The sequence below is a fragment of the Somniosus microcephalus genome, chromosome 4, assembly GCF_052327205.1.
Source record: "Somniosus microcephalus isolate GS21.2 chromosome 4, FLI_Smic_1.0, whole genome shotgun sequence".
Lineage (NCBI taxonomy): Eukaryota > Metazoa > Chordata > Chondrichthyes > Squaliformes > Somniosidae > Somniosus > Somniosus microcephalus.
Window position 1 is genome coordinate 93214430 of NC_140990.1, and position 25380 is coordinate 93239809.

The 25380-nt window shown below is 48.8% G+C and overlaps 1 protein-coding gene across 1 annotated transcript; it reads right to left on the bottom strand.

The window, feature by feature from the left end:
- Window positions 1–211: 211 nt before the first annotated feature.
- LOC147119515 (uncharacterized) lies at window positions 212–16102 on the bottom strand. Its single transcript, XM_085984113.1, has 4 exons — window positions 15632–16102; window positions 6958–7157; window positions 5337–5442; window positions 212–4358 (listed from the first exon to the last, which is right to left on the bottom strand). The coding sequence occupies exons 1-4, from the start codon at window positions 16100–16102 to the stop codon at window positions 4323–4325; spliced, it is 813 nt and encodes a 270-aa protein (XP_085840239.1). The 3' UTR covers window positions 212–4322.
- Window positions 16103–25380: the final 9278 nt, after the last annotated feature.

Consider the following 25380-nt stretch of genomic DNA (forward strand, 5'->3'; position numbering starts at 1 on the left):
GCGGAGAGATTGGAGAAGGAGAGAGTGAGGTGGAGAGATTGGAGATGGAGAGAAGGAGGGGGGAGTGAGTCGGAATGATTGGGGGATGGATTCAGTTTCGGGTTATATTTCTGTCTGTCACACACAGCTGGAGGTCAAAGGTTATTAAGTTGGCAGCGATCTGAGGCTCTTGACATAATTGTGAGATAAGGAGGTAAACAAACAGCAAAGCGCCAAGTAATCACAGTTTATTCCACATTAATGACTTAAATTACACTTAATGACAGATTGCTGGCTTCAAACATGATCTCGCTGGGGCCTGTACCAGTGGGCCTGGACTGGGAGACGGCAGGGGAGGGGCAGGGCACGTACACAAGTTTGTCTCTCTCTCCCTGTCTCTCTATCTCTCTCTCTGTCTCTCTCTTTCTCCTTGTCTCCCTGTCTCTTTCTCTCCCTCTTTGTATCTGTCTCTCTCCCTCTCGCTCTGTGTCCCTCGCTCTGTCTCTCTCTGTCTCTCTCTCTCTGTCTCCCTGTCTCTGTCTCTCTCTCTCTCTCTCTGTCTCCCTGTCTCTCTATCTCTCTCGCTGTCTCTCCCTCTTTGTATCTGTCTCTCTCCCTCTCGCTCTGTGTCCCTCGCTCTGTCTCTCTCTGTCTCTCTCTCTCTGTCTCCCTGTCTCTGTCTCTCTCTCTCTCTCTCTCTCTGTCTCCCTGTCTCTCTATCTCTCTCGCTGTCTCTCCCTCTTTGTATCTGTCTCTCTCCCTCTCACTCTGTGTCCCTCGCTCTGTCTCTCTCTGTCTCTCTCTCTCTGTCTCCCTGTCTCTGTCTCTCTCTCTCTCTCTCTCTCTCTCTGTCTCCCTGTCTCTCTATCTCTCTCGCTGTCTCTCCCTCTTTGTATCTGTCTCTCTCCCTCTCGCTCTGTGTCCCTCGCTCTGTCTCTCTCTGTCTCTCTCTCTCTGTCTCCCTGTCTCTATCTCTCTCTCTCTCTCTCTCTCTGTCTCCCTGTCTCTCTATCTCTCTCGCTGTCTCTCCCTCTTTGTATCTGTCTCTCTCCCTCTCTGGCTCTCTCTCTCTGTCTCTCTCTCTCTCTATCGCTCTGTTTCTGCCTCTCTATCTATCTCTCTGCCTCTGTGTCTCACTCGCTCTCTGTCTCTCTCTCTCAGTTTCTCTCTCCCGTCTCGCTCTCTCTCTCGATCTCTCTCTCCCCTGCCTGCCTCTCTCTCCCTGTCTCTCTCTCCCTGTCTTTCTCTCTCAGTTTCTCTCTCTTGTCTCTCTCTCTCCATCTCTCTCTCCCCCTGTCTCTCTCCCCCGTCTCTCTCTCTCGGTCTCTCTCTTTCTGTCTCTCTCTCTCTGCCTCTCTCTCTCCGTCTCTCTCTCTCCGTCTCTCTCTCTCCGTCTCTCTCTCTCTCTCTCTCTCCATCTCTCTCCCTGTGTCTCTCCCTCTCTCTCTCTCCATCTCTCTCCCTCTCTCTCTCGGTCTCTCCCTCCCTGTCTCTCTCTCCCTATCTCTCTGTCTCTGTCTCACTCTCTCTATGTCTCTGTCTCCCTCGCTATATCTCTGTCTCCGTCCCTGTGGGTGAGTGACTGATTGTGGGGGTCTCTGGAGACAGGAGTCCCTCGATTCCTGTGGGTAAGTGACGGACTGTGAAGGAACCTAGTGACAGGAGCTTTTCACTCCTGGTTGGTAAACAGCTGGATGATACTGGATCTCATCTGCATTATCTGATATCCAGGACAGTATGTGCTTCTGCGTCATGCAGCTGAATAAACTCTCTTTGAAGATGAATCCCTTGTCTCCAGCCTGTTAATCACTGTCATTAGAGTCCTGATTCTCCCCTCCCCAATCGCAGAATTATTCCTTCCTTTGTTTCCTGTTTGTCCCTTGAAATGCACTCCCATCGGGATGAGGACAGACACAGCCCACTTCTCCTCCAGTCCATCCAGCAGAGCAGCAGCCCTGTGGGAGGATGGCAAACATTTTCTAAATTACCTCTTCTATTCCGTATTGCGACAAAAGTCACAGTCTAAGAGATCCTGGGCTTTATGAATAGAGACAAAAGCAGGGAAGTTATATTAATTAAACCTTTATAAAACACTGATTAGGCCCCAGCTGGAGTATTGTGTTCAATCCTGGGCACCACACTTTAGGAAGGATGTCAAGGCCTTAGCCAGGGTACAGAAGAGATTTACCAGAATGATACCAGGGAATGAGGGACTTCAGTTATGTGGAGAGACTGGAGAAGCTGGAGTTGTTCTCCTTAGAGCCGAGAAGGTTAAGGGGAGATTTGATAGAGGCGTTCAAAATCATGAAGGATTTGGACAGAGTAAATAAGGAGAAACTGTTTCCAATGACAGAAGGGTCGGTAACCAGATATGGTGATTGGCCAAAGAACTAGAGGGGAGATGAGGAGAATTTTTTTAATGTAGTGAGTTGTTGTGATCTGGAATGCACTGCCTGATAGGGTGGTGGAGGTAACTTTCAAAAAAGAATTGGATAACTAGTTGAAGGGGGAAAATATTGCAGGGCTATGGGGAAAGAGCAAGAGGAGTGGGGCTAATTGGAGAGCTCTTTCAAAGAGCCGGCACAGGCATGATGGGCTGAATGGCCTCCTTCTGTGCTGTAGGATTTTATGGCTTTGCCCTTGAGTCGGGCTAGCGTCCGGCTGAGAGCAGCACCTGGGGGCCTGCGTGAGAGTGGGTGCGTGCGCAATACTGCGCCACGCGGGCTTTTCGCGCTCGAGAGGCCTCACGTCACAGGCTTCAGTTCGCCATCGCCTCGCTTTGCCGCGGGCACGACGATCAACATGGCCGCATTTCAATTTCAATAACTTTATTGACGCCCGACTGAGCCGAAACATAAAACAAACACAACAACTGCGTTAAGTACGTCCCAGAAGGCACGGCACCCGACACCTACTTTGGTTTCGGTCGATCTGACAAGGTTGAGAAGCCTCAGTGAGGGCCCGATGCCGCGATGTCGGGAACACCACCAAAGAGTAGTGGAGAAGATGAGGTGAATCAGGTTAGTTGATGCCAAGTCTGGGCTTTCAGAGCCCGTGGTTTGGAGAATACAGTCAGCTAGCCCGGAGAATACAGTCGACTAGACTAGAGAATACAGTCAACTGGACTGGAGAATAGTCAACTGGACTGGAGAATACAGTAGGAAAGCCTGGAGAATACAATCGGAAGGCCTGGAGAGTACAGTCGGAAAGCCTGAAGCATACAGTCAGAAAGCATGGGGAATACCGTCAGAAAGCCTGGAGAATACAATTGGATAGCCTGGAGAATACAGTCAGACAGCCTGCAGAATACTGTCAGAAATCCTGGAGAATAATGTCGCCGAGCCTGGTAAACACAGCCAGAAAGCCTGGTAAACACAGTCAGTAAGCCTGGAGAATATAGTCGGAAAGCCTGGCTAATACAGTCGGCTAGCCCTGAGAATACAGTCAGAAAGCCTGGAGAATACAGTCAGAAAGCATGGGGAATACAGTCAGAAAGCCTGGAGAATACAATTGGATAGCCTGGAGAATACAGTCAGAAAGCCTGCAGAATACTGTCAGAAATCCTGGAGAATACTGTCGCCGAGCCTGGTAAACACAGCCAGAAAGCCTGGTAAATACAGTCAGTAAGCCTGGAGAATACAGTCGGAAAGCTTGGATAATACAGTCAGCTAGCCCTGAGAATACAGTCAGAAAGCCTGGAGAATACAGTTGGAAAGCTTGGAGAATACAGTCGGCTAGCCCTGAGAATACAGTTGGAAAGCCTGGAGAATACAGTCGGCTAGCCTGGAGAATATAGTCAGAAAGCCTGGAGAATACAGTCGGAAAGCCTGGATAATACAGTCGGCTAGCCCTGAGAATACAGTTGGAAAGCCCGGAGAATACAGTCGGCTAGCCTCGAGAATATAGTCAGAAAGCCTAGAGAATATAGTCAGAAAACCTTGGGAATACAGTCGGAAAGCCTGAAGAATACAGTCACAAAGTCTGGAGAATACAGTCAGAAAGCCGCGAGTATGCAGTCAGAATGCTGGAGAATACAGTCGGCAATCTCAAAAATACAGTCAGCTAGGCTGGAGACTACAGTGTGAAATGTCGCTGCCTCGACCTCGCTCCCAGTGCATTTCACTGCTGCCTGCCGACTGTCATGGTGATGCAGTGGCAAGTGCGGCAATGTAACAAGATGAATATCTCACTACGGCGCACGCGACCAATGTCCCCCCCCCGACAGGCTCGTTGGAACCAGGCTGCTGCGTGCGAGCGCTTCGACGCGCTCCGAGATCGGATGGTCCACAACTCCCCTGAGAATCCGAGCTCTTCCCGACTTCGCTCCCACCTTGATCTCAGTTTCAAGGCTGGCTCGGGTGGTCCATTAGCGCTGCCTGCTGAGAGAGAAGACAGGGTCAGGGTCGTCAGGGTCATCCCTAATAAAGAAAGACTTGCATTTCTATCGCGCCTTTCACCACCTCAGGACGTCCCAAAGCACTTTACAGCCAATGAAGTACTTTTTTCAAAGTGTGGGCGCTGTTGTAATGTAGGAAACGCAGCAGCCAATTTGCGCACAGCAAGCCCCCACAAACAGCAATGTGATAATGACTGGATAAGCTGTTTTTTTAGTGACATTGGTTGAGGGATAAATATTGGCCGCAGGACACCGGGGAGAACTCTTTCCTGCTCTTCTTGCAACAGTGGCTGTGGGATCTTTCTCGTCCACCCGAGAGAGCAGACGGGGCCCTCGGTTTAACGTCTCATCCGAAAGACGGCACCTCCGACAGTGCAGGGCTCCCTCGGTACTGGCACCGGGTGTGTCGGCCCTGGATTATGGGGCTCGAGTCTCCGGAGTGGGGACTCGAACCCACGGCCTTCTGACTCAGAGGCGAGAGCGTGAGACACCGGCTGAGCCGTGGCTAGTAAGACTTAGATCTCCATATCACACTGGACCGTCTCAAGGCATCTCACAGATAATGAGTTACGTGGCAGTTCAGTCACTGTTGTCATGGAGATGGCGCGGCAGCCAATTTGTACACAGCAAGATCCCACACCCAGCATGAGATGAATGACCCGGCTAATCTGTTTTTGGTGGTGGTCCATTGAGGTAGGAATGTTGGCCCCAGGGCACCAGGGCGGACTCTCCCTTGCTGGTAGCCGTGGGATCGCTAACAGGCGCCTCTCTCTGATGGGGGACTGGGTGGGGAGGTGGGCCTGGACCATGCATTAACCTTTGACCGTTCAATTATCTTTCACCCTCGGGGACCCGGGGTCAAATCCAGCCCCAGACAGAGGGGGATGATGGTCTTCTCTCTCTGATGGGGGTATGGATTAGTGTGGCAGAGAAATTCAAAGCGGTCTCCTTCATTTCCTACCTGCCCAATTCCTGCCACGTTTGCGCCCTTTCCCATGCGTGTGACTGTTTGCTGTTTCATGCCACGTGTCAGGACCTCGCGCTGTCTGGGAATAAGGAGCTTATCTCTGAGAAAAGAACAGACAGATTCTGTTAGTAACAGAAAGAACATCAGAGAACAAGGAACGATTCACTCCCGTCTGGTACTGTACGGCCCGTGTGTGTCTCAGTGTCAGCTCCTGTACATGTACAGCACACAGTGGGTAAAAGGGAACGATTCACTCCTGTCTGGTACTGCACGGCCCGTGTGTGTCTCAGTGTCAGCTCCCGTACATGTACAGCACACAGTGGGTAAAAGGGAACGATTCACTCCCGTCTGGTACTGTACGGCCCGTGTGTGTCTCAGTGTCAGCTCCCATACATGTACAACACACAGCGGGTAAAAGGGAACGATTCACTCCCGTCTGGTACTGTACGGCCCGTGTGTGTCTCAGTGTCAGCTCCTGTACATGTACAGCACACAGTGGGTAAAAGGGAACGATTCACTCCCGTCTGGTACTGTACGGCCCGTGTGTGTCTCAGTGTCAGCTCCTGTACATGTACAGCACACAGTGGGTAAAAGGGAACAATTCACTCCTGTCTGGTACTGTACAGCCCGTGTGTGTCTCAGTGTCAGCTCCTGTACATGTACAGCACACAGTGGGTAAAAGGGAACGATTCACTCCCGTCTGGTACTGTACAGCCCGTGTGTGTCTCAGTGTCAGCTCCTGTACATGTACAGCACACAGTGGGTAAAAGGGAACAATTCACTCCTGTCTGGTACTGTACAGCCCATGTGTGTCTCAGTGTCAGCTCCTGTACATGTACAGCACACAGTGGGTAAAAGGGAACGATTCACTCCCGTCTGGTACTGTACGGCCCGTGTGTGTCTCAGTGTCAGCTCCTGTACATGTACAGCACACAGTGGGTAAAAGGGAACGATTCACTCCCGTCTGGTACTGTACGGCCCCGTGTGTGTCTCTGTGTCAGCTCCTGTACATGTACAGCACACAGCGGGTAATAGGGAATGATTCACTCCCGTCTGGTACTGTACGGCCCGTGTGTGTCTCAGTGTCAGCTCCTGTACATGTACAGTACACAGCGGGTAAAAGGGAACGATTCACTCCCGTCTGGTACTGTACGGCCCGTGTGTGTCTCAGTGTCAGCTCCTGTACATGTACAGTACACAGTGGGTAAAAGGGAACGATTCACTCCCGTCTGGTACTGTACAGCCCATGTGTGTCTCAGTGTCAGCTCCTGTACATGTACAGCACACAGTGGGTAAAAGGGAACGATTCACTCCCGTCTGGTACTGTACGGCCCGTGTGTGTCTCAGTGTCAGCTCCTGTACATGTACAGCACACAGTGGGTAAAAGGGAACGATTCACTCCCGTCTGGTACTGTACGGCCCGTGTGTGTCTCAATGTCAGCTCCTGTACATGTACAGTACACAGCGGGTAAAAGGGAACGATTCACTCCCGTCTGGTACTGTACGGCCCGTGTGTGTCTCAATGTCAGCTCCTGTACATGTACAGCACGTGGCAGGTGTACCAGATAGCCTGTAACATTCATGGTTGTGGATGTTTACCAGTCGTCTCACTCACTCTCGGTGTTGCCGTGTCCCTCGTGGTGACTGCCCCTGCTGTTCCAGTTGTCCAATACTGAACCCGACCATTTCCTTGACCCCTGGCCCTCTCTCACTCTGCAAGCTGCACTGGCTGTTCAGGCAGGCAGCCAGGACGCCTCCAAGGTCCTTCTCCTTGGTCGTTGGGCATTCCTCTTCCTCATTTAATAATTCTGCCCCCTTCAGAGAACAAATGTTTTATTAGTCGCTTCATCTGCTGAGATCGTATCACTTACCTCAATGCTAAATAACCATAAATATCATCATCAACAACAACTTGTATTTATATAGCGCCTTTAACATAGTAAAACGTCCCAAGGCGCTGCACAGGTGTATTTTAAGACAACAAATTTGACACCGATCCACAGAAGGATAAATTAGGGCAGGTGACCAAAAGTGTTAAGTCTGTGTGTTATAATGAGAATTACTACACAGACCACAAGAGTAACTTTTAACAGGTCTTTACTAGTCGAAGGTCAGGGCGGAACTGCCCAATAAATCATTACACAGCATTTATATACCGGTGTGGTCACCACCGGTATTACAGTATACAGCAGCCAAGATAAAGTAGTGCAACCCTTAAAATAGTTCTCTTAAAGGTGGAACGGTTACATACACTACAATCCTCCCTTTTTAGCTTAACCGTATATATTCCCCATTAAACATAACATCATAACATATATACACAACTTCATGTAAAACAGTTCACAGATTCAGTCTCTGAGGCGGCGCCTCCTGCGCCTCCTGACTCGGTCCGGATAACACCTCGGTGGTGTAGTAGTTTTCGGTGGTGTAGTAGGTTCTTGTTGCTGCGGTGACTCATCTAATAGTCCTTCACTGGACTTAACAACTTGAACTTTCATAACTTCAGAACCAGCATTGCTGACTTCTAAAGGCTCGAGTACCTTGGGAAGTTTTTCTACTTCCAGACTGATTTGGCTCAGTTTGGAGGGACCACGTGCGTGACCTGGTAGGGGTGATAATGGTTCAGATGAGTCATCATCTTCTGCTTCTTCTCTATTGTCTTCTATTTCCTCCATCACTTCAGCTTTTGCCTCTGCCACCAATCCCCTGAGTGGCTTATTACTGCTGACACTGCTCAAAAAAGGGTGCTCTTTCTTCCTAGCTTTCGACTGATTGATGAATTTGACATATTCCCTTTCTTGCTCAGCTTTGATTCGTTTGGCCTCATCGCGCAGACGGTTTGTGTGTTCCTGCTCCATTTTCTCCATCAGCTGCTTCTGCTGTCTTCCCAGATTCTCCAACTCTGTGTCAAAGAACTTTTTCTTTGCATTCATCTCTTGCTCAAAACGGCGAATCATTTGTTCTAATTGCTGTTGTAGTTTGAAATTGAGTTGAGTTCGAGCCCGGTGTTCCTCAGAAATGTGCATGTCTGTAGACTGGACAGACTCAGAATTCTCTGTCAAACTATGTTGTTGTTGTTCAGTGGAATTCTGTTCTGATACTTTGTTCTCTTCTGAAGCATTTATGCACTCCTTCGTTTTTCCATCATTAGTCTGCAAGTCCATTTTAGACTTGTCTTTTGCACATGGGCTGGTCTTACCATCATCAGTTCCAGAGTCTGAGCTGATTGTCTTCACTGAGTTCTCACTCTCTTCTTTGTCACTGTCGCTGCTGCATATGCCCTCATCCAATATTCTGGACAATCGTGCAGGTTTGACATCTTTGTTTTTCCCGGAATCTACCGTTATTGCTTTTAGGGAGTGCCAGTCCATATTTATTTTCCTGATCCACTCCCATCCCAGAAGTGGTGGACCTCCCTCAGGTAGTACATATATGTCCATTCCTTGGTGTTCTTTGCCCTTGTGTACCACCTTGGCTTTTATCTTTCCGATGGGGTATACTCTTTGCCCCGTGTATGTCTTTAATACTATCTCCGTATCCCGTAGGGGAATATGTGTGAATAACCTTTTGTAATCTTGCTTATTCATGACCGTCAACGCTGATCCGGTGTCCAATTCCATCTCCACTTGGACTCCTGCTATCTGCAGTGTGGCCCAGATAGTTTGTCGGTCAGCTTCCTTACTCACATTGTGAATTCTCAGACTACCCAGTTCCTTGCTGTTGGAGTCTGAATCCGAATTCTGTTCATCCGAACTCTTCTCAGCCACCTTATGTACCTTTCTGCACTTTTCCTGCGGTGACTTTTTGTTGCTGGTCTTCTTTCCTGACCGGCATACTTTAGCTATGTGACCAAGCTTGCCACATTTTCTACATTCCTGGTCTTTAAACCAGCATTGGTTCTGATCGTGTGTTGTCTTTCCACAACGATAACATTTCGTTGTACCCAAAGCCATTTGATCTACGCTGAGTACCGCTGCCTTCAGCTGCATTTCCGCAGTGCCTCTCGCTGCGGCTTCGTGCGATGCTGCAATAGTGACAGCCTTATCAAGTGTAAGATCATTCTCTTCAAGCAACCGCTTTTGTGTTCCTTCTTTCGACAATCCACACACGAATTTGTCTCTCAGTGCCTCTGTCAGTCTTTCTCCAAACTGACAGTATTTCACTAGCTTACGCAGTTCAATTAAATACTCCGTGTTGCTTTCCTCTTTCAGTTGCGTTCTCGCATAAAATTTAAATCGTTCCGCTAACATCAGCGGTGTGGGGTTCAAATGATGCTTCAGGACAGCAACAATATTAGCGAAAGTCTGATCCGCCGGTTTAGCTGGTGATAGAAGATGCTTCAATAGCCCGTATGTCTTCGCACCCATTGAGTTTAGTAAGGTTAGTGCTTTATCTTCATTTGATATTTTATTTGCCTTACAATATATCTCTATGCGTTCTACATACGTGGCCCAATCTTCAACATCGGGATCGAAATCGTTGATGTTACCACACTTAGGCATCCTCGCAATCTTCTTGAGAGACAAAAAGAAATTTTTCTTTTATTTTTTTTTCAAAATGGCGGTTTCCCGCGCTCGTCTTCTTCCCCCGCCTACGAAAATGGCGGCTTCCCGCGTTTGCCTTTCTCTCCCCGCTGGCTGTAATGGCGATTGCCATATTGCTGCGTTCGCCCTCCCCAGCGGTTTTCAAATCGTGCCTCCCAGCCCCTCTTGCAGTCCGGTCCTTTCCCCCCCGGCTGCGGCTGAGTTCTCCGCGGTTTTTTTATTTTTATTTCCTCCCGCGCTTACGCTGTCCCGGTCGCTGCGCCTCGTGGCCTCGGTAGCTGCCCGGCTTTTTTCACCGGTCGCGGTCGAGCTCTCTCTCGACGCTGTTGCGTCTCCCAGCCCGCTATTTTCTCCCGCGCCTTACGCTGTCCCAGTCTCAGCGACTCTGGCCCCGACTTCTGTCCGGCTCTTTTCCCCGGCCGTGGTCGAGTTCTCCGCCCTTATATCCTCCATTTTTACCTCCCCTACTTCACAGCCACCGTGGCCGACTTGCTGTTCGTCGCTGATCGGCTTACCCACCACCGTGATAGAAGGGATGATCACTGCCTGTTGCTGATGGAAGGCTTCGTGTCAGAATTCTTCCTTTGCTCTGCAGACCCGAGTCTTCTCTCAGCAGAATGATGAAGGCGGATGCCTCCTCTCAACGCCCGTTAAACTGCCTTGGATGTATCTCTGCCGCAGGGTAAGATCGTACTCGTCGCCACTGTTAAGTCTGTGTGTTATAATGAGAATTACTACACAGACCACAAGAGTAACTTTTAACAGGTCTTTACTAGTCGAAGGTCAGGGCGGAACTGCCCAATAAATCATTACACAGCACTTATATACCGGTGTGGTCACCACCGGTATTACAGTATACAGCAGCCAAGATAAAGTAGTGCAACCCTTAAAATAGTTCTCTTAAAGGTGGAACGGTTACATACACTACAAAAAGCTTGGTCAAAGAGGTAGGTTTTAAGGAGCATCTTAAAGGAGGAAAGAGAGGTGGCGAGGCGGAGAGGTTTAGGGAGGGAATTCCAGAGCTTAGGGCCTAGGCAACAGAAGACACGGCCACCAAAGGTTGAGTGATTATAATCAGGGATGCTCAAGGGGGCAGAATTAGAGGAGCGCAGATATCTCGGGGGTTTGTGGGGCTGAAGGAGGTTACAGAGATAGGAAGGGGCGAGGCCATGCAGGGATTTGAAAACAAGGATGAGAATTTTGAAATCGAGGCGCTGCTTAACCCGGGAGCCAATGAAGGTCAGCGAGCACAGGGGGTGATGGGTGAACGGGATTTGGTGCGAGTTAGGACACGGGCAGCCGAGTTTTGGATGACCTCAAGTTTACTGTAGTAACCTGGGAGGTTATGAGTAACCTGATCCACCAGGTGGTGCTGTGGCAATTGCTCTCCTGAGTTAAGTCTGATCTGTACTGTTGTACTCTTTGTTTATGCTGCCTCATGGCAGAAGCTTTTCTGTGCAAGGGTTGATTAAACCATGTTAAGGAGTTAACCTGTGTCTGTCTCTGTTGTGTATGTAATATGTGTGCTACTTTGAACCTATGGACAGGACTGCACTACTTGTAGGGCGTAGTGATACGCAGTACCACTCCTGGCCATAGGGGTATAAATAGTACTGTGGGTACTGATCTCCCCTCAGTTCCCGCCTGTGGGCATGAAGTAAAGACCTACGTGCAGTCCCTACCTCCAACCAGTAAAGACCTGTTTGAGTTATACGTTTAAGTCTTTGTGTTAATTGTTCAATACAATACACATACTTAACACTGGCGACGAGTCTGATTCGGACCCTGCGGCAGTCACTCCACGGCAGCTTCGTCCACAGCCAGGACGTTGCAGAGAGGTTTCCACCCTCTCCACCCCACTGGAAGACATCCTGACCTCGGAGCCTCCATCGGCGACCGTCAGCTTCTTCTCCAGCTTGGTGGTGGGTAAGCCGTTGTCTGAGCCGGGCAGCGACGCGACAGGCAGTCGACCGCGTTGGCCGCACGAACGGGGCTGGGGGAGCCGGAGGAATAGGGCGCGAGAGCCGCTTCGAGCGGGAGGCGTTTCAGCAGAGCGATCGCATCTCCTGATAAGGGCCGAGAGCCGCGAGAGCGATCGCATCTCCAGATAAGGGCCGAGAGCCGCTTCGGTCGGGAGCCACTTCGCGATCCAGCGATCGCATCCGCTGATAAGGGCCGCACTCGGGCAATCGCGGCGAAGATAAGGGCCGCACTCGGGGGCTGAAGGGAGACGGCGTCGGGGGACGGGTGAAGACCGCCAAGCGCGGGAAAACCGCCATTTTGTGGGCGGAGGACGACGGCAAGAGCGGGAAGCTGCCATCTTTGATAACAAGTAAAGAAAATAAAATCTGAGAAATTGCAAATCTACAATGCCTAAACACGGGAATATTAGCACCTTTGATAGTGACCTCGAAGATTGGGCCATATATGTTGAAAGAGTAAAAAATTATTGTAAGGCCAATAAAATTCGTGACCAAGATAAAGCTCTAACATTATTAAATTTAATGGGTGCGAAGACATACGGGCAATTGAAACACCTGTTATCACCAGATGAACCGGCGGATAAGACGTTCGATGAGATTGTTACTGTCCTGAAAGATCATCTAAACCCCACGCCGCTGATGTTAGCGGAACGATTTAAATTTTACGACAGAAGGCAGCTACAGCATGAAAGCAATGCTGAATATTTGCTGGAATTGCGTAAATTAGCGAAATATTGCCAGTTTGGAACGGGACTGACCGATGCACTATGAGACAAATTTGTGTGTGGTTTATTTAAACAGGATACACAAAAGCGACTGCTCGAGGAGAATGAGCTGACGCTTGAGAAGGCGGTCACTATGGCAGCAGCACACGAAGCCGCAGCGAGAGGCACGGCAGTAATGCAGCTACGGTCACCGGAGCTCAGTGCACACAAATTGGGTGTGAGTTCTGGCAAATGTTATCGTTGTGGAAAGACAACGCATGATCAGAACCAGTGTTGGTTTAAAAACCAAGAATGTAGAACTTGTGGTAGGCTTGGACACATAGCTAGAGTATGCAGGTCAGGGAAGAAGACCAGCAACAAGAAGTCACCGCAAGGAAAATACGCAAAAGTACACAAGGTGGCCGAACAGGAGTCCGATTCAGACGCTAGCAGTAATGAACTGGCTGGCTTAAGCAGTATTGAACTGGCTAGCTTAAGGGTACTCAACGTTGGTAAGGGTGCAGACCTCCAGACAATTTGGGTCACTCTTCAGATAGAAGGAGTCCAAGTAAAACTGGAATTGGACACTGGATCGGCATTGACGGTCATAAATAAGAAAGATTATGGAAGGTTATTCCAACATATTCCCCTACAGGATACGGAGCTCATATTGAAAACATACACGGGGCAAAGAGTGTACCCCATCGGGAAAATTGAGGTCACAGTGGTCCACAAGGGCGAAGAAAGTCAAATAATGGACTTATATGTGCTATCTGAAGGAGGTCCTCCACTACTAGGACGGGAGTGGATTAGGAAAATGAATATCGACTGGCATTTCCTACAAACAATAACGAGTGAGAACTCGGTGAACATAATCAACCCAGACTCTGGAACTGATGATGGTAAGACCAACCCGTGTGCAAAAGACAAAGTTTCAGCACAGAATTCCACTGAGATAGAGAATTCTGAGTCTGTCAAGTCTACTGATATGCACATTTTTGAGGGACACTGGGCTCGAACTCAACTCCATTTCAAACTACAACAGCAATTAGAACAAATGATTCGCCGTTTTGAGCAAGAGATGAATGAAATAAAAAAGTTCTTTGTTATAGAGTGGGAACATCTGGAAAGACAACAGAAGCAGCTGCTGGAGCAAATGGAGCAGGAGCACACAAAACGTCTGATGTCAGAGGAGTTAACGGTCAGCCAACTCCTGCATATGCTGAAGGACAGGACTCTGAAATGGGAAAAACTTGAACACGAACTTCAATATTCAAACGAAAGGGGTTCGGAGCTCTCAAAGGTTATTGGAAGAGCTGAGGTGGCAACACAGACTGAGATGACTGCAACAGAACAGCCCTTGGATGCCAAAAGTACGCTGACTCACGTCAACGTAGAACAACAGACCGCTGAAACAGCTGCTCCGGTAGAGGGATTGAATAGTCCGATCAATCAATCTCCAAAAGAAGTTGAAGTAGTAAAATCTCAAATGAGGTCATTAGTAAACGACTTGCTGAAAGCCCAGAAAAAGCTGGATGAAGAGGTACGCATGAAGAAGTCTCTTCAGGGAAGATGTCTGGACTTGGAACAAAAGCTGGCTAACGCCCAGCTGGGTATGGAGGAAATAGAAGACCCTCTCGCTGGCCTAGATCAGGACGACACCGAATATTACTATGTCCTGTCCTGCCCAACTTGTAACTTCGACTCCCACCATACAGAAATCATGGAGGAGCACCGAAAGTCTACGGAACATCGGGAGAAGGTGGCTCTACTACGGAAAAAGGAGGAAGAGAAGGAGGAACTGCGCATGCAGCTGGCAGCTGACAGTGGAGCCCAGAGAGTCTCCAAGAAGCAGAAAAGGAAAAGTCGAAACAGAAGATGACCCATCTGAACCATTATTACCTCTACCAGATCACACACGTGGTCCCTCCGAACGGAGCCAATTCAGTTCGGAAGTTCAAACTGTTAAATCCATGGAAGGACTATTGAATGAGTCACTCCAGCAACGTGAACCGACTACACCACAGAGATTGAATCTGTGAACTGTTTTCCGCAGAGACTGAATCTGTGATCTGTTTTGACATGAAGTTATCTATGTATCTATGTTATTCTGTTATGTAAACCTGAAGTTATATATGTATATATGTTATTACGTTATGTTAAATGGGGAGATGACTGTAAAGCTAAGAAGGGAGGAATGTTGTGTATGTAATATGTGTGCTACTTTGAACCTATGGACAGGACTGCACTACTTGTAGGGCGTAGTGATACGCAGTACCACTCCTGGCCATAGGGGTATAAATAGTACTGTGGGTACTGATCTCCCCTCAGTTCCCGCCTGTGGGCATGAAGTAAAGACCTACGTGCAGTCCCTACCTCCAACCAGTGAAGACCTGTTTGAGTTATACGTTTAAGTCTTTGTGTTAATTGTTCAATACAATACACATACTTAACAGTCTCCATCTATGGCCAGCTCAAGATACCACATTTACGAAGGGTGGAATGTGGGAGGCCGTCCAGGAGTGTGTTGGAATAGTCAAGTCTAGAGATAACAAAGACACGGATGAGCTGGTGCAAGGGCGGAGATGGGCGATGAAGTCTATCTCACGAGAGACAGGAAATGGGGGGTGGCGGGGGGTGCTGGGTGAGGGTCACGGGGGGTTAAATTTCACCCTCTGGGGACCTGGGGTTAAATCTAGCCCCAGATAAGAGGGGGTGAAGGTCTGCTCTCTCCGATGGGAGAACTGGGCGGGTGCAGTGGGTCAAACACTGACCTTTCACCCTCTGGATCCCAGGGTTAAATCCAGCCCCAGACAAGAGGGGGTGAAGGTCTGCTCTCTCTGATGGGGGAACTGGGCGGGGGCAGTGGGTGAAAGACTGACCTTTCACCCTCCCTCCCTGATGGACGGTACTGGGGGTTACGGGGTCAGTGGGGTCAGACTCTGACCTTTCACCCTCTGGGACCTGAGGTCAAAACCAGCCCTGAGACATCCCGCACGTTGATGAGCCCTGCTATATAAACAAATGAAACCCCCGGGGGGGGGGCGGGGGCATCCCACCTTGTAGCTCGGGCGACGCTCTCCCCGGGCCGTTGCGCTCGCCCCTTGACCTGCACCCCTACATGCGCTCGTCACCCGCTGTCTCCGTTCCCGGCCGCTCGCCGCCGTCCTCGCCTCCTGTTGCTCCTCGCTGTTCTTCTCCTCCAGCTCGGCCTTGAGCTGGCTCACCTCCTGGTGCAGGGCCTTGACCTTCTGCCTGAGTAGCTGGCACTCCCGCCGGCACCGCACCTTCTCCAGGTTGGCCTTGCCCCACTTCTCCTTCCAGCGGGCGCTGCAGTCGCACCACCAGCGCACTGTCTTCTCCAGGTTGGCTGCCAGGGCCCTGGCCTCCAGCAGCTCCTGGCGGCACTGCCCGTGGGCTGGGTCACAGCCCCCACCCTCCTCCCCGGCCGGCGGTCCGGGCTGGTGCTGGGCTGGCAGGGACAGGGCCTCCTTGGCACGAGGCCCGCCGGTCCTTGTCGCTTTGCTCATGGCTCGCCCGTCTCGCTCCTTGACCCTCAGAGCCCCTGCATCAATGGGAATGGAGGAAGAAGCTGTGATTCCCAGAGGCAAAGAATCACCTAACACTTTTTTTTTATGTTTAACTCTTTCATTCTCATAAGAACATAAGAAATAAGAGCAGGAGTAGGCCATTCGGCCCCTCGAGCCTGCTCCGCCATTCAATGAGATCATGGCTGATCTTCGACCTCAACTCCCACTTTCCCGCCCGATCCCCATATCCCTCGATTCCCCTAGAGCCCAAAAATCTATCGATCTCAGTCTTGAATGTACTCAATGACTGAGCCTCCACAGCCCTCTGGTAGAGAATTCCAAAGATTCACAACCCTCTGAGTGAAGAAATTTCTCCTCATCTCAGTCTTAAATGGCCGACCCCTTATCCTGAGACTATGCCCCCGAGTTCTAGACACTCCAGCCAGGGGAAACAATCTCTCAGCATCTACCCTGTCAATCCCCCTCAGAATCTTGTATGTTTCAATGAGATCACCTCTCATTCTTCTAAACTCCAGAGAGTATCGGCCCATTCTACACAATCTCTCATCATAGGACAGCCCTCTCATCACAGGAATCAATCTAGTGAACCTTTGTTGCACCGCCTCCAAGGCAAGTATATCCTTCCTTAGATAAGGAGACCAAAACTGTGCCCAGTACTCCAGGTGTGGTCTCCCCAAGGCCCTGTACAATTGTAGCAAGACTTCCTTACTCTTATATTCCAACCCCCTTGCAATAATGGCTAAAATACCATTTGCCTTCTTAATTGCTTGCTGTACCTGGATGTTAATTTTCTGTGATTTGTGTACAAGGACCTTCAAATCTCTCTGAATACCAACAGTTACTAGTCTCTCACGTTTTAAAAAATATTCTGCTTTTCTATTCTTCCTACCAAAGTGGATAATTTCACACTTCCCCACATTATACTCCATCTGCCACCTTACTGCCCACTCACTCAGTCTATCTATATCCCTTTGCAGATACTTTGTGTTCTCCTCACAGCTTACTGTCCCACCTAGCTTTGTATCATCAGCAAACTTGGATACATTACACTCAGTCCCTTCATTAATATAGATTGTAAATATCTGAGGCTCAAGCACTGATCCTTGTGGTACCCCACTAGTTACAGCCAACTTAAAAATTACCCGTTTATTTCTGCTCTATGTTTTCTGTCCATTAACCGATCCTCAATCTGTGCTATTATATTACCCCCAACCCCATGAGCCCTAATCTTGTGTAATAACCTTTTGTGTGGCACCTTATCAAATGCCTTTTGGAAATCCAAATACACTACATCCACTGGTTCCCCTTTATCTGCCCTGCTAGCTACACCCTCAAAAAACTCTAACAGATTTGTCAAACACAATTTCCCTTTCATAAATCCCTGTTGACTCTGCCCAATCATATTATGATTTTCTAACTGTCCTGTTATCATGTCCCTAATAGATTCTAGCATTTTCCCTGCTACTGATGTCAGGCTAACTAGTCTGTAGTTCCCTGTTTTTTCTCTCTTCCTTTCTTGAATAGTGGGGTTACATTTGCTACCTTCCAATCTGCGGGAACCGTTCTCGAATCTAGGGAATTCTGGAAGATCAAAACCAATCCACTATCTTACATAGAAACATAGAAGATAGGAGCAGGAGTAGGCCATTCGGCCCTTCAAGCCTGCTCCGCCATTCAATGAGATCATGGCTGATCATCCAAATTCAGTACCCTGTCCCTGCCTTCTCCCCATATCCCTTGATCCCTTTAGCCTCAAGAAATATATCCAACTCCTTCTTGAATATATTTAATGAACTGGCCTCCACCGCCCTCTGTGGCAGAGAATTCCACAGGTTCACCACTCTCTGGGTGAAGAAATTCCTCCTCATTTCAGTCCTAAATGGCTTACCCCTTATCCTTAAACTATGACCCCTGGTTCTGGACTCCCCAGCCATCAGAAACATCCTTTCTGCATCTAGTCTGTCCAGACCTGACAGAATTTTATAGGTTTCTATGAGATCCCCTCTCAATCTTCTAAACTCCAGTGAGTATAAGCCCAATCGACACAATCTCTCCTCGTACGTCATTCCTGCCATCCCAGGTATCAGCCTGGTGAATCTTCGCTGCACTCTCTCCATGGCAAGAACATCCTTCCTCAGGTAAGGTGACCAAAACTGCACACAATACTCAAGGTGCGGTCTCACCAAGGCCCTGTACAACTGCAGCAAGACATCCTTGTTCTTGTACTCGAACCCTCTTGCTACGAAGGCCAACATAACATTTGCCTTCTTAACCGCCTGCTGCACCTGCATGCTTACCTTCAGCGACTGGTGCACAATAACACCCAGGTCTCTTTGCACTTTCCCTTCTCCCAATCTATTGCCATTCAAATAATAATATGCCTTCCTGTTTTTGCCACCAAAGTGGATAACCTCACATTTATCCACATTATAGTGCATTTGCCATGTTTCTGCCCAATCACCCAACCTGTCCAAATCGTACTGGAGTTTCACGACATCCTCCTCACAGCTTACCCTCCCACCCAGCTTTGTGTCGTCTGCAAATTTGGAGATATTACATCCAATTCCCTCGTCCAGATCATTAATATATATTGTGAACAGCTGGGGTCCTAGGACCGGTCATTGCGGTACCCCACTAGTCACTGCCTGCCACTCGGAAAACGACCCGTTTATTCCAACTCTTTGCTTTCTGTCCGCCAACCAGTTCTCTATCCAAGTCAATACCTTGCCCCCAATCACATGTGCCTTAATTTTGCACGCTAATCTCTTATGTGGGACCTTATCGAAAGCCTTCTGAAAGTCCAAATACACCACATCCACTGGTTCTCCCTTATCTTTGCAGCCACCTCTTTAAAACCCTAGGATGTAGGCCGTCATGTCCAGGGGATTTGTTGGCTTTTAGTTCTTTATATTTCTCCAGTACTACTTCTTTACTAATATTAATTACTTTAAGTTCCTCACTCTCATTAGACTCTTGGTTCCCCATTATTTCCAGTATGTCTTTGTGTCTTCTACTGTGAAGAAAGATACAAAATATTTGTTTGACTTCACTGTCAATTCCTTATTCCTGATTGTAATTTCTCCTGTCCCTGCCTCTAAGTGACCCATGTTTACTTTCACTAATCTCTTCCTTTTTACATACTTGTAAAAGCTCTTACAATCTATATTTCTTGCTAGTTTACTCTCATATTTTATGTTCTCATTCTTTATCAATTTCATCCTTTGTTGGTTTTCAAAGCTCTCCCAAACCTCAGGCTTACTAATACATTTGGCGACATTATAAGCCTCTTCTTTTAATCTAATATTTCTCTAGTTAGCCATGGTTGGATCATTTTTCCAGTGGAGTTGTTATTTACTCTGTATCTAACCCGTGCTGTACCTGCCCTGGGAGTGTTTGATGGGACAGTGTAGAGGGAGCTTTACTCTGTATCTAACCCGTGCTGTACCTGCCGTGGGAGTGTTTGATGGGACAGTGTAGAGGGAGCTTTACTCTGTATTTAACCCGTGCTGTAGCTGCCTTGGGAGTGTTTGATGGGACAGTGTAGAGGGAGCTTTACTCTGTATCTAACCCATGCTGTACCTGCCCTGGGAGTGTTTGATGGGACAGTGTAGAGGGAGCTTTACTCTGTATCTAACCCATGCTGTACCTGCCCTGGGAGTGTTTGATGGGACAGTGTAGAGGGAGCTTTACTCTGTATCTAACCCATGCTGTACCTGCCCTGGGAGTGTTTGACGGGACAGTGTAGAGGGAGCTTTACTCTGTATCTAACCCATGCTGTACCTGCCCTGGGAGTGTTTGATGGGACAGTGTAGAGGGAGCTTTACTCTGTATCTAACCCGTGCTGTACCTGCCCTGGGAGTGTTTGATGGGACAGTGTAGAGGGAGCTTTACTCTGTATCTAACCCGTGCTGTACCTGCCCCGGGAGTGTTTGATGGGACAGTGTAGAGGGAGCTTTACTCTGTATCTAATCCATGCTGTACCTGCCCCGGGAGTGTTTGAAGGGACAGTGTAGAGGGAGCTTTACTCTTTATCTAACCCGTGCTGTACCAGCCCTGGGAGTGTTTGATGGGACAGTGTAGAGGGAGCTTTACTCTGTATCTAACCCGTGCTGTACCTGCCCCGGGAGTGTTTGATGGGACAGTGTAGAGGGAGCTTTACTCTGTATCTAATCCATGCTGTACCTGCCCCGGGAGTGTTTGATGTGACAGTGTAGAGGGAGCTTTGCTCTGTATCTAACCCATGCTGTACCTGCCCTGGCAGTGTTTGATGAGACTGTTAGATCCGTGTATCTTGATGTTGTGTGTCCTTCAATAACTAGACACGAGACTGCAGGGAACAATCAACAGGTGTTTACTGGATGAGGGTTACTCTAAAACTAAACGTACAGATCCCTACTCAGGGTTTATATACAGGTGTGGTCACTGCCGGTACTACAGTATACAGGAGCTGTAAAAAGTAGTTCTCCCCTTAAAGGTACATACACTACAATTCCTCCCCTTTTAGATTAACAGTACCATAACATTCATTTAGCAATTAACACTTTTAACATGCACATTAACTGAAAATAGTCCATTTATAAATTCAGTCTTTGGGGCGGCTTCCTGATCCTTTCTGGATAGCGCCTTTCCTGAGTGTCTTGCTCTTGGTGCGGAGGCCCCCTGTCGTCAGTTAGTTCATCAGCTTCCGATGCTACTGTTTCTGGGGTAGATGCTACCTGTATGTCGGGTTCATCACCAGGTACGCGAGACATGGGGTTGACTCGTTCCTGTGACTCTAGGATCTGGTCAACATGGCATCTCACAATGTTCTCCCCAACATCCACTGTGTACATTAGTGGCCCTTGCCATGTGCATATCGTTCCTGGTTGCCATTTCTCTGTTCGGTAGTCGCGGGCCAAGATTGGTTGCCCTACATTGAAGCTCCTTGTCGGCTTCTCATTGATGTGCTGGAATTGCTTATTCTCAACATCTCTTCGTACATTTGGTCTGAGCAAATCCAGACAAGATCTCAACCTTCGGTTAAAGAACATCATGGCCGGGGTCTGGTTGGTGACTACATGTGTCGCATTTCTGTAGGCTAACAGGAAATTGTCCACCTTATGCTGCAGTGGAATGTCGTCATTGCACATGGCCCTTACTGCTTTTTTAAAGGTTTGTACAAACCTCTCAGCCAATCCATTTGTGGCTGGATGATACGGGGCAGATGTGTAATGCCTTACCCCATTCCTTTTCATGAATCTTCGAAACTCTTCGGACACAAACTGTGGTCCGTTATCAGAGCAAATCTGCTCTGGCAAGCCGTTCCTGGCAAATATGGTCCGTAGGACTGCAATAGTTTCCTCCGTGGTGGTGGACGACATTTTGATCACCTCAGGCCATTTCGACTGCGTATCCACGGCTATTAAAAACATTGAGTCCATGAATGGACCAGCAAAATCAATATGTACCCGTTGCCATGGAGAGGAGGGCCACTCCCATGGGTGTAGAGGGGCATGTGGTGGTGCATTTTGGACCTTCTGGCATCCTGAGCAGCTCTTTGTCAGGTCCTCGATTTGCTGATCGATCCCCGGCCACCACACATAAGCCCTAGCAAGGCTTTTCATTTTCACCCCTCCCAGATGGCCTTCGTGAAGCTCATTTAGCACTCTCTCCCTTAACTTGGGTGGAATTACCACTCGGGATCCACACATCAAGGTCCCCTGGCATACTGACAGCTGTTCTCTTCTGGAAGAGAATGCTGGCAACAGTGAGTTGCCATGTGTTGGCCATCCCTTCACCGTCAAGTCATATACCCGAGACAGTGTCGGGTCATTTCAGGTCTCCTTCTCTATATCAGCGTTAGTTACTGGCAAGCGTTCAATTATAGTCGAATAAAATATTTTGACCGGGTCCACTGCTGGTGCTTCCTCCGCAGTAGGCAGTGGCAGGCGTGATAGCCCATCAGCGTTTCCATGCTGTTTCGTGCCCTTATACTCGATTTCATATTGGTTCGCCCCTAGAAAAAGCGACCATCTTTGTAGCCGTTGCGCAGTCATCACCGGAACGCCCTTCTTTGGATTAAAGATGGAGACAAGTGGTTGGTGGTCAGTCAGCAAGGTGAACTTCTGCCCGTGCAGATAGTGGTTGAACTTTTTCACTCCCCACACTAGGCTGAGGGCTACCCTGTCAATCTGGGCGTAGTTACGCTCGGCTGAGGTTAGTGACCGAGACGCAAAGGCTACCGGACTCTCCGAGCCGTCCGGGAACTTGTGCGACAGCACCGCTCCAATGCCATAGGGTGATGCATCACACGCCAACCGAATTGGTAGTGCTGGGTTGAAATGAGCCAACACCTCTTTTGATGTGATCAATTCTTTGCACTTCTGGAAAGCTCATTTACATTCATCATTCCACTTCCATGGTACCCCCCTTTGCAGTAGGGTGTTCAGTGGGTGCAGTACTGTAGACAAATTCGGCAAGAACTTATGGTAGTAGTTCACCAGCCCGAGGAACGACCTCAGTTGTGACACATTTTCCGGTGCTGGAGCCTTGACTACTGCCTCAATCTTTTCAGGGGACTTATGTAACCCCTCTTCATCAATAACGTGGCCACAATATGAGATCTGCTTCTGGAAAAACTCGCATTTGTGGCGATTTGCTCGGAGCCCATATTCCTTCAATCTAGTGAGCACCTGCTCCAGGTTGGCAAGGTGATCACTGTCATTTTCGCCCGTGACCAGGATGTCGTCCAAATAACACTGGGTCCCTGGAATCCCTTGCAGGACTTGATCCATTGCCCTTTGCCAAATAGCCGGAGCTGATGCTACCCCGAACACCAGCCGGTTGTATTGGTAGAGACCTTTATGAGTGTTGATCGTGAGGTACTGTTTTGAGGCTTCTTCTACCTCCATTTGCAGGTACGCCTGGGCCAGATCAATCTTAGTGAAGCATTTCCCTCCAGATAGTGAGGCGAAAATATCTTCAATCTGCGGAAGCGGATATTGTACCGTGTGAAGGACTGGGTTCACTGTCACCTTAAAGTCCCCACAGATGCGAACCTTCTTTGGTTCCCCAGGCGTATTACTCAACGACCTCTTCATTACAGGAACGATGGGTGTAGCCCACTCGCTCCAGTCCACTTTGGACAGTACTCCTGAACGTTCCAAACCTTCCAGCTCTGCTTCGACGGCTGGGCGGATCGCATAAGGCACCGGTCTGGCCTTAAAAAACTTTGGGCTTGCATTTTCCTCTATTTTGATCGTCGCTGTTCTGCCTTTTAGTGTTCCGAGTCCCTCCTGGAACACTTCTTGTGCGTCAGTTAGCATTTTTGACATTCGTCCAGGTGTGACGTCGTCATCCTTTTTGGCATCTACAGTCAGTGCTTGTATGGAATGCCAATCTAGCTGTATCTTCCGGATCCATTCACGTCCTAGTAGTGGTGGTCCTCCATCTGGCAATACATATAGGTCCATTTTTGGTGTTTCCTTGCCATTATATATAACGTTCACCCTTATTTTTCCTTTGGGGTAGACTTTTTGCCCCGTGTACGTCTTCAAGACAATCTCTGTATCTCTCAAGGGTATATGTGAGAATAGCCGCTTGTAGTCCCTTCGGTTTATGACTGTTAGGGCTGATCCTGTGTCCAATTCCATTTTCACTTGGACTCCGGCTATCTTGAGCGTGACCCAGATAGTTTGGTGATCCTCCATTTTGATCACCTTATGTAGTTTCAGACAACCCAGCTCCTTGCTTCCGGAGTCTGTATCACTTTTCTGTTCGTCTGAACTACTCTCCATCACCTTATGTACCTTCTTGTACTTCTCCTGTGGAGATTTCTTGCTGCTGGTTTTCTTTCCCGACCTGCAGACTCTTGCTATGTGTCCTACTTTTCCACACTGTCTGCACACTTTGTCCTTGAACCAGCAATCATTATGGTCGTGTGTTGTTCTGCCGCAGCGATAGCACTTCACTGTTCCATATGCCATTTCATTTGTGCCATATTCTTGCGGTCTCCGTTGTATCTCTGCAGTGCCCCGTGCGGCTGCTTCGTGTGATACTGCCATGCTGAAAGCCTTGTCCAGTGTAAGACCCTTTTCTGATAGAAGCCGTTTCTGGGTTCCTTCACTTTGAAGCCCACACACAAACTTGTCCCTTAAAGTATCTGCTAGTCCCGTTCCAAACTGGCAGTGTTTCGATAGCTTGCGCAGTTCCGTTAAATACTCAGCATTACTTTCATCTTTATGCTGGTTCCTTTTGTGAAACTTAAATCTTTCTGCTATCAGCAGCGGTGTGGGGTTTAAGTGGTCCTGTAGGATTGACACTATGTTTACAAAATCCTTTTCCACTGGCTTCTCTGGGGTTACTAGGTTTCGCAGTAAGCTATACGTTTTTGCACCCATTGAATTCAACAATACCAGCGCTTTCCTCTCATCTGGCACTTCATTCGCCTTGCAGTACACTTCTATGCGTTCGACATATGTTGTCCAATCTTCGACTTCATTGTCGAACGCTGTGATACTGCCACTCTTCAGCATCCCTGGGTGTGGTTAGACAGGCTCAAAATGGCGTTTTCCCATGCTCTCCCTTCTTCTCCGCTGCGGCTCAAAATGGCGTTTTCCCACACTCTCCCTTCTTCTCCGCTGTGGCTCAAAATGGCGTTTCCCACGCTTTCCTTTCTTCCCCGCTGACACTGCTCGTCCTTTGAACACCGGCTGCGTTCTGTGCGTTTTCCTGCGCGCCTCTCTCTCTCGTTGACGCTGCTCAGCCCTTGAACACCGGCTGCGCTCTGCGCGCTCTACCCTCTCTCTTCTCCTGTCGACGCTGCTCGGCCTTTTTCTGTGCCATCGGTCAGCTCTAGCCTCCGCTGTCCGGGAAGGGTCTGCGCCGTACCTGTTGCCAGCCCGTTTCGCTGGACCACCGTGACTGGAGAACCAAGCCCAGCTCTCAACAGCCTCTCCTGCGATGCTCAAGTCTCCGTTGGATGGTCGACGCCCGTGCTTCCAGACTCGGCCTTCTTCTTTCACTGTTCTCCAGGAGCGAATCCCTGGGAGGTGATGCAGAGTTGCAGGTAGGTTTGAATCTTCTCGTCGCCAATGTTAGATCCGTGTATCTTGATGTTGTGTGTCCTTCAATAACTAGACACGAGACTGCAGGGAACAATCAACAGGTGTTTACTGGATGAGGGTTACTCTAAAACTAAACGTACAGATCCCTATTCAGGGTCTATATACAGGTGTCATCACTGCCGGTACTACAGTATACAGGAGCTGTAAAAAGTA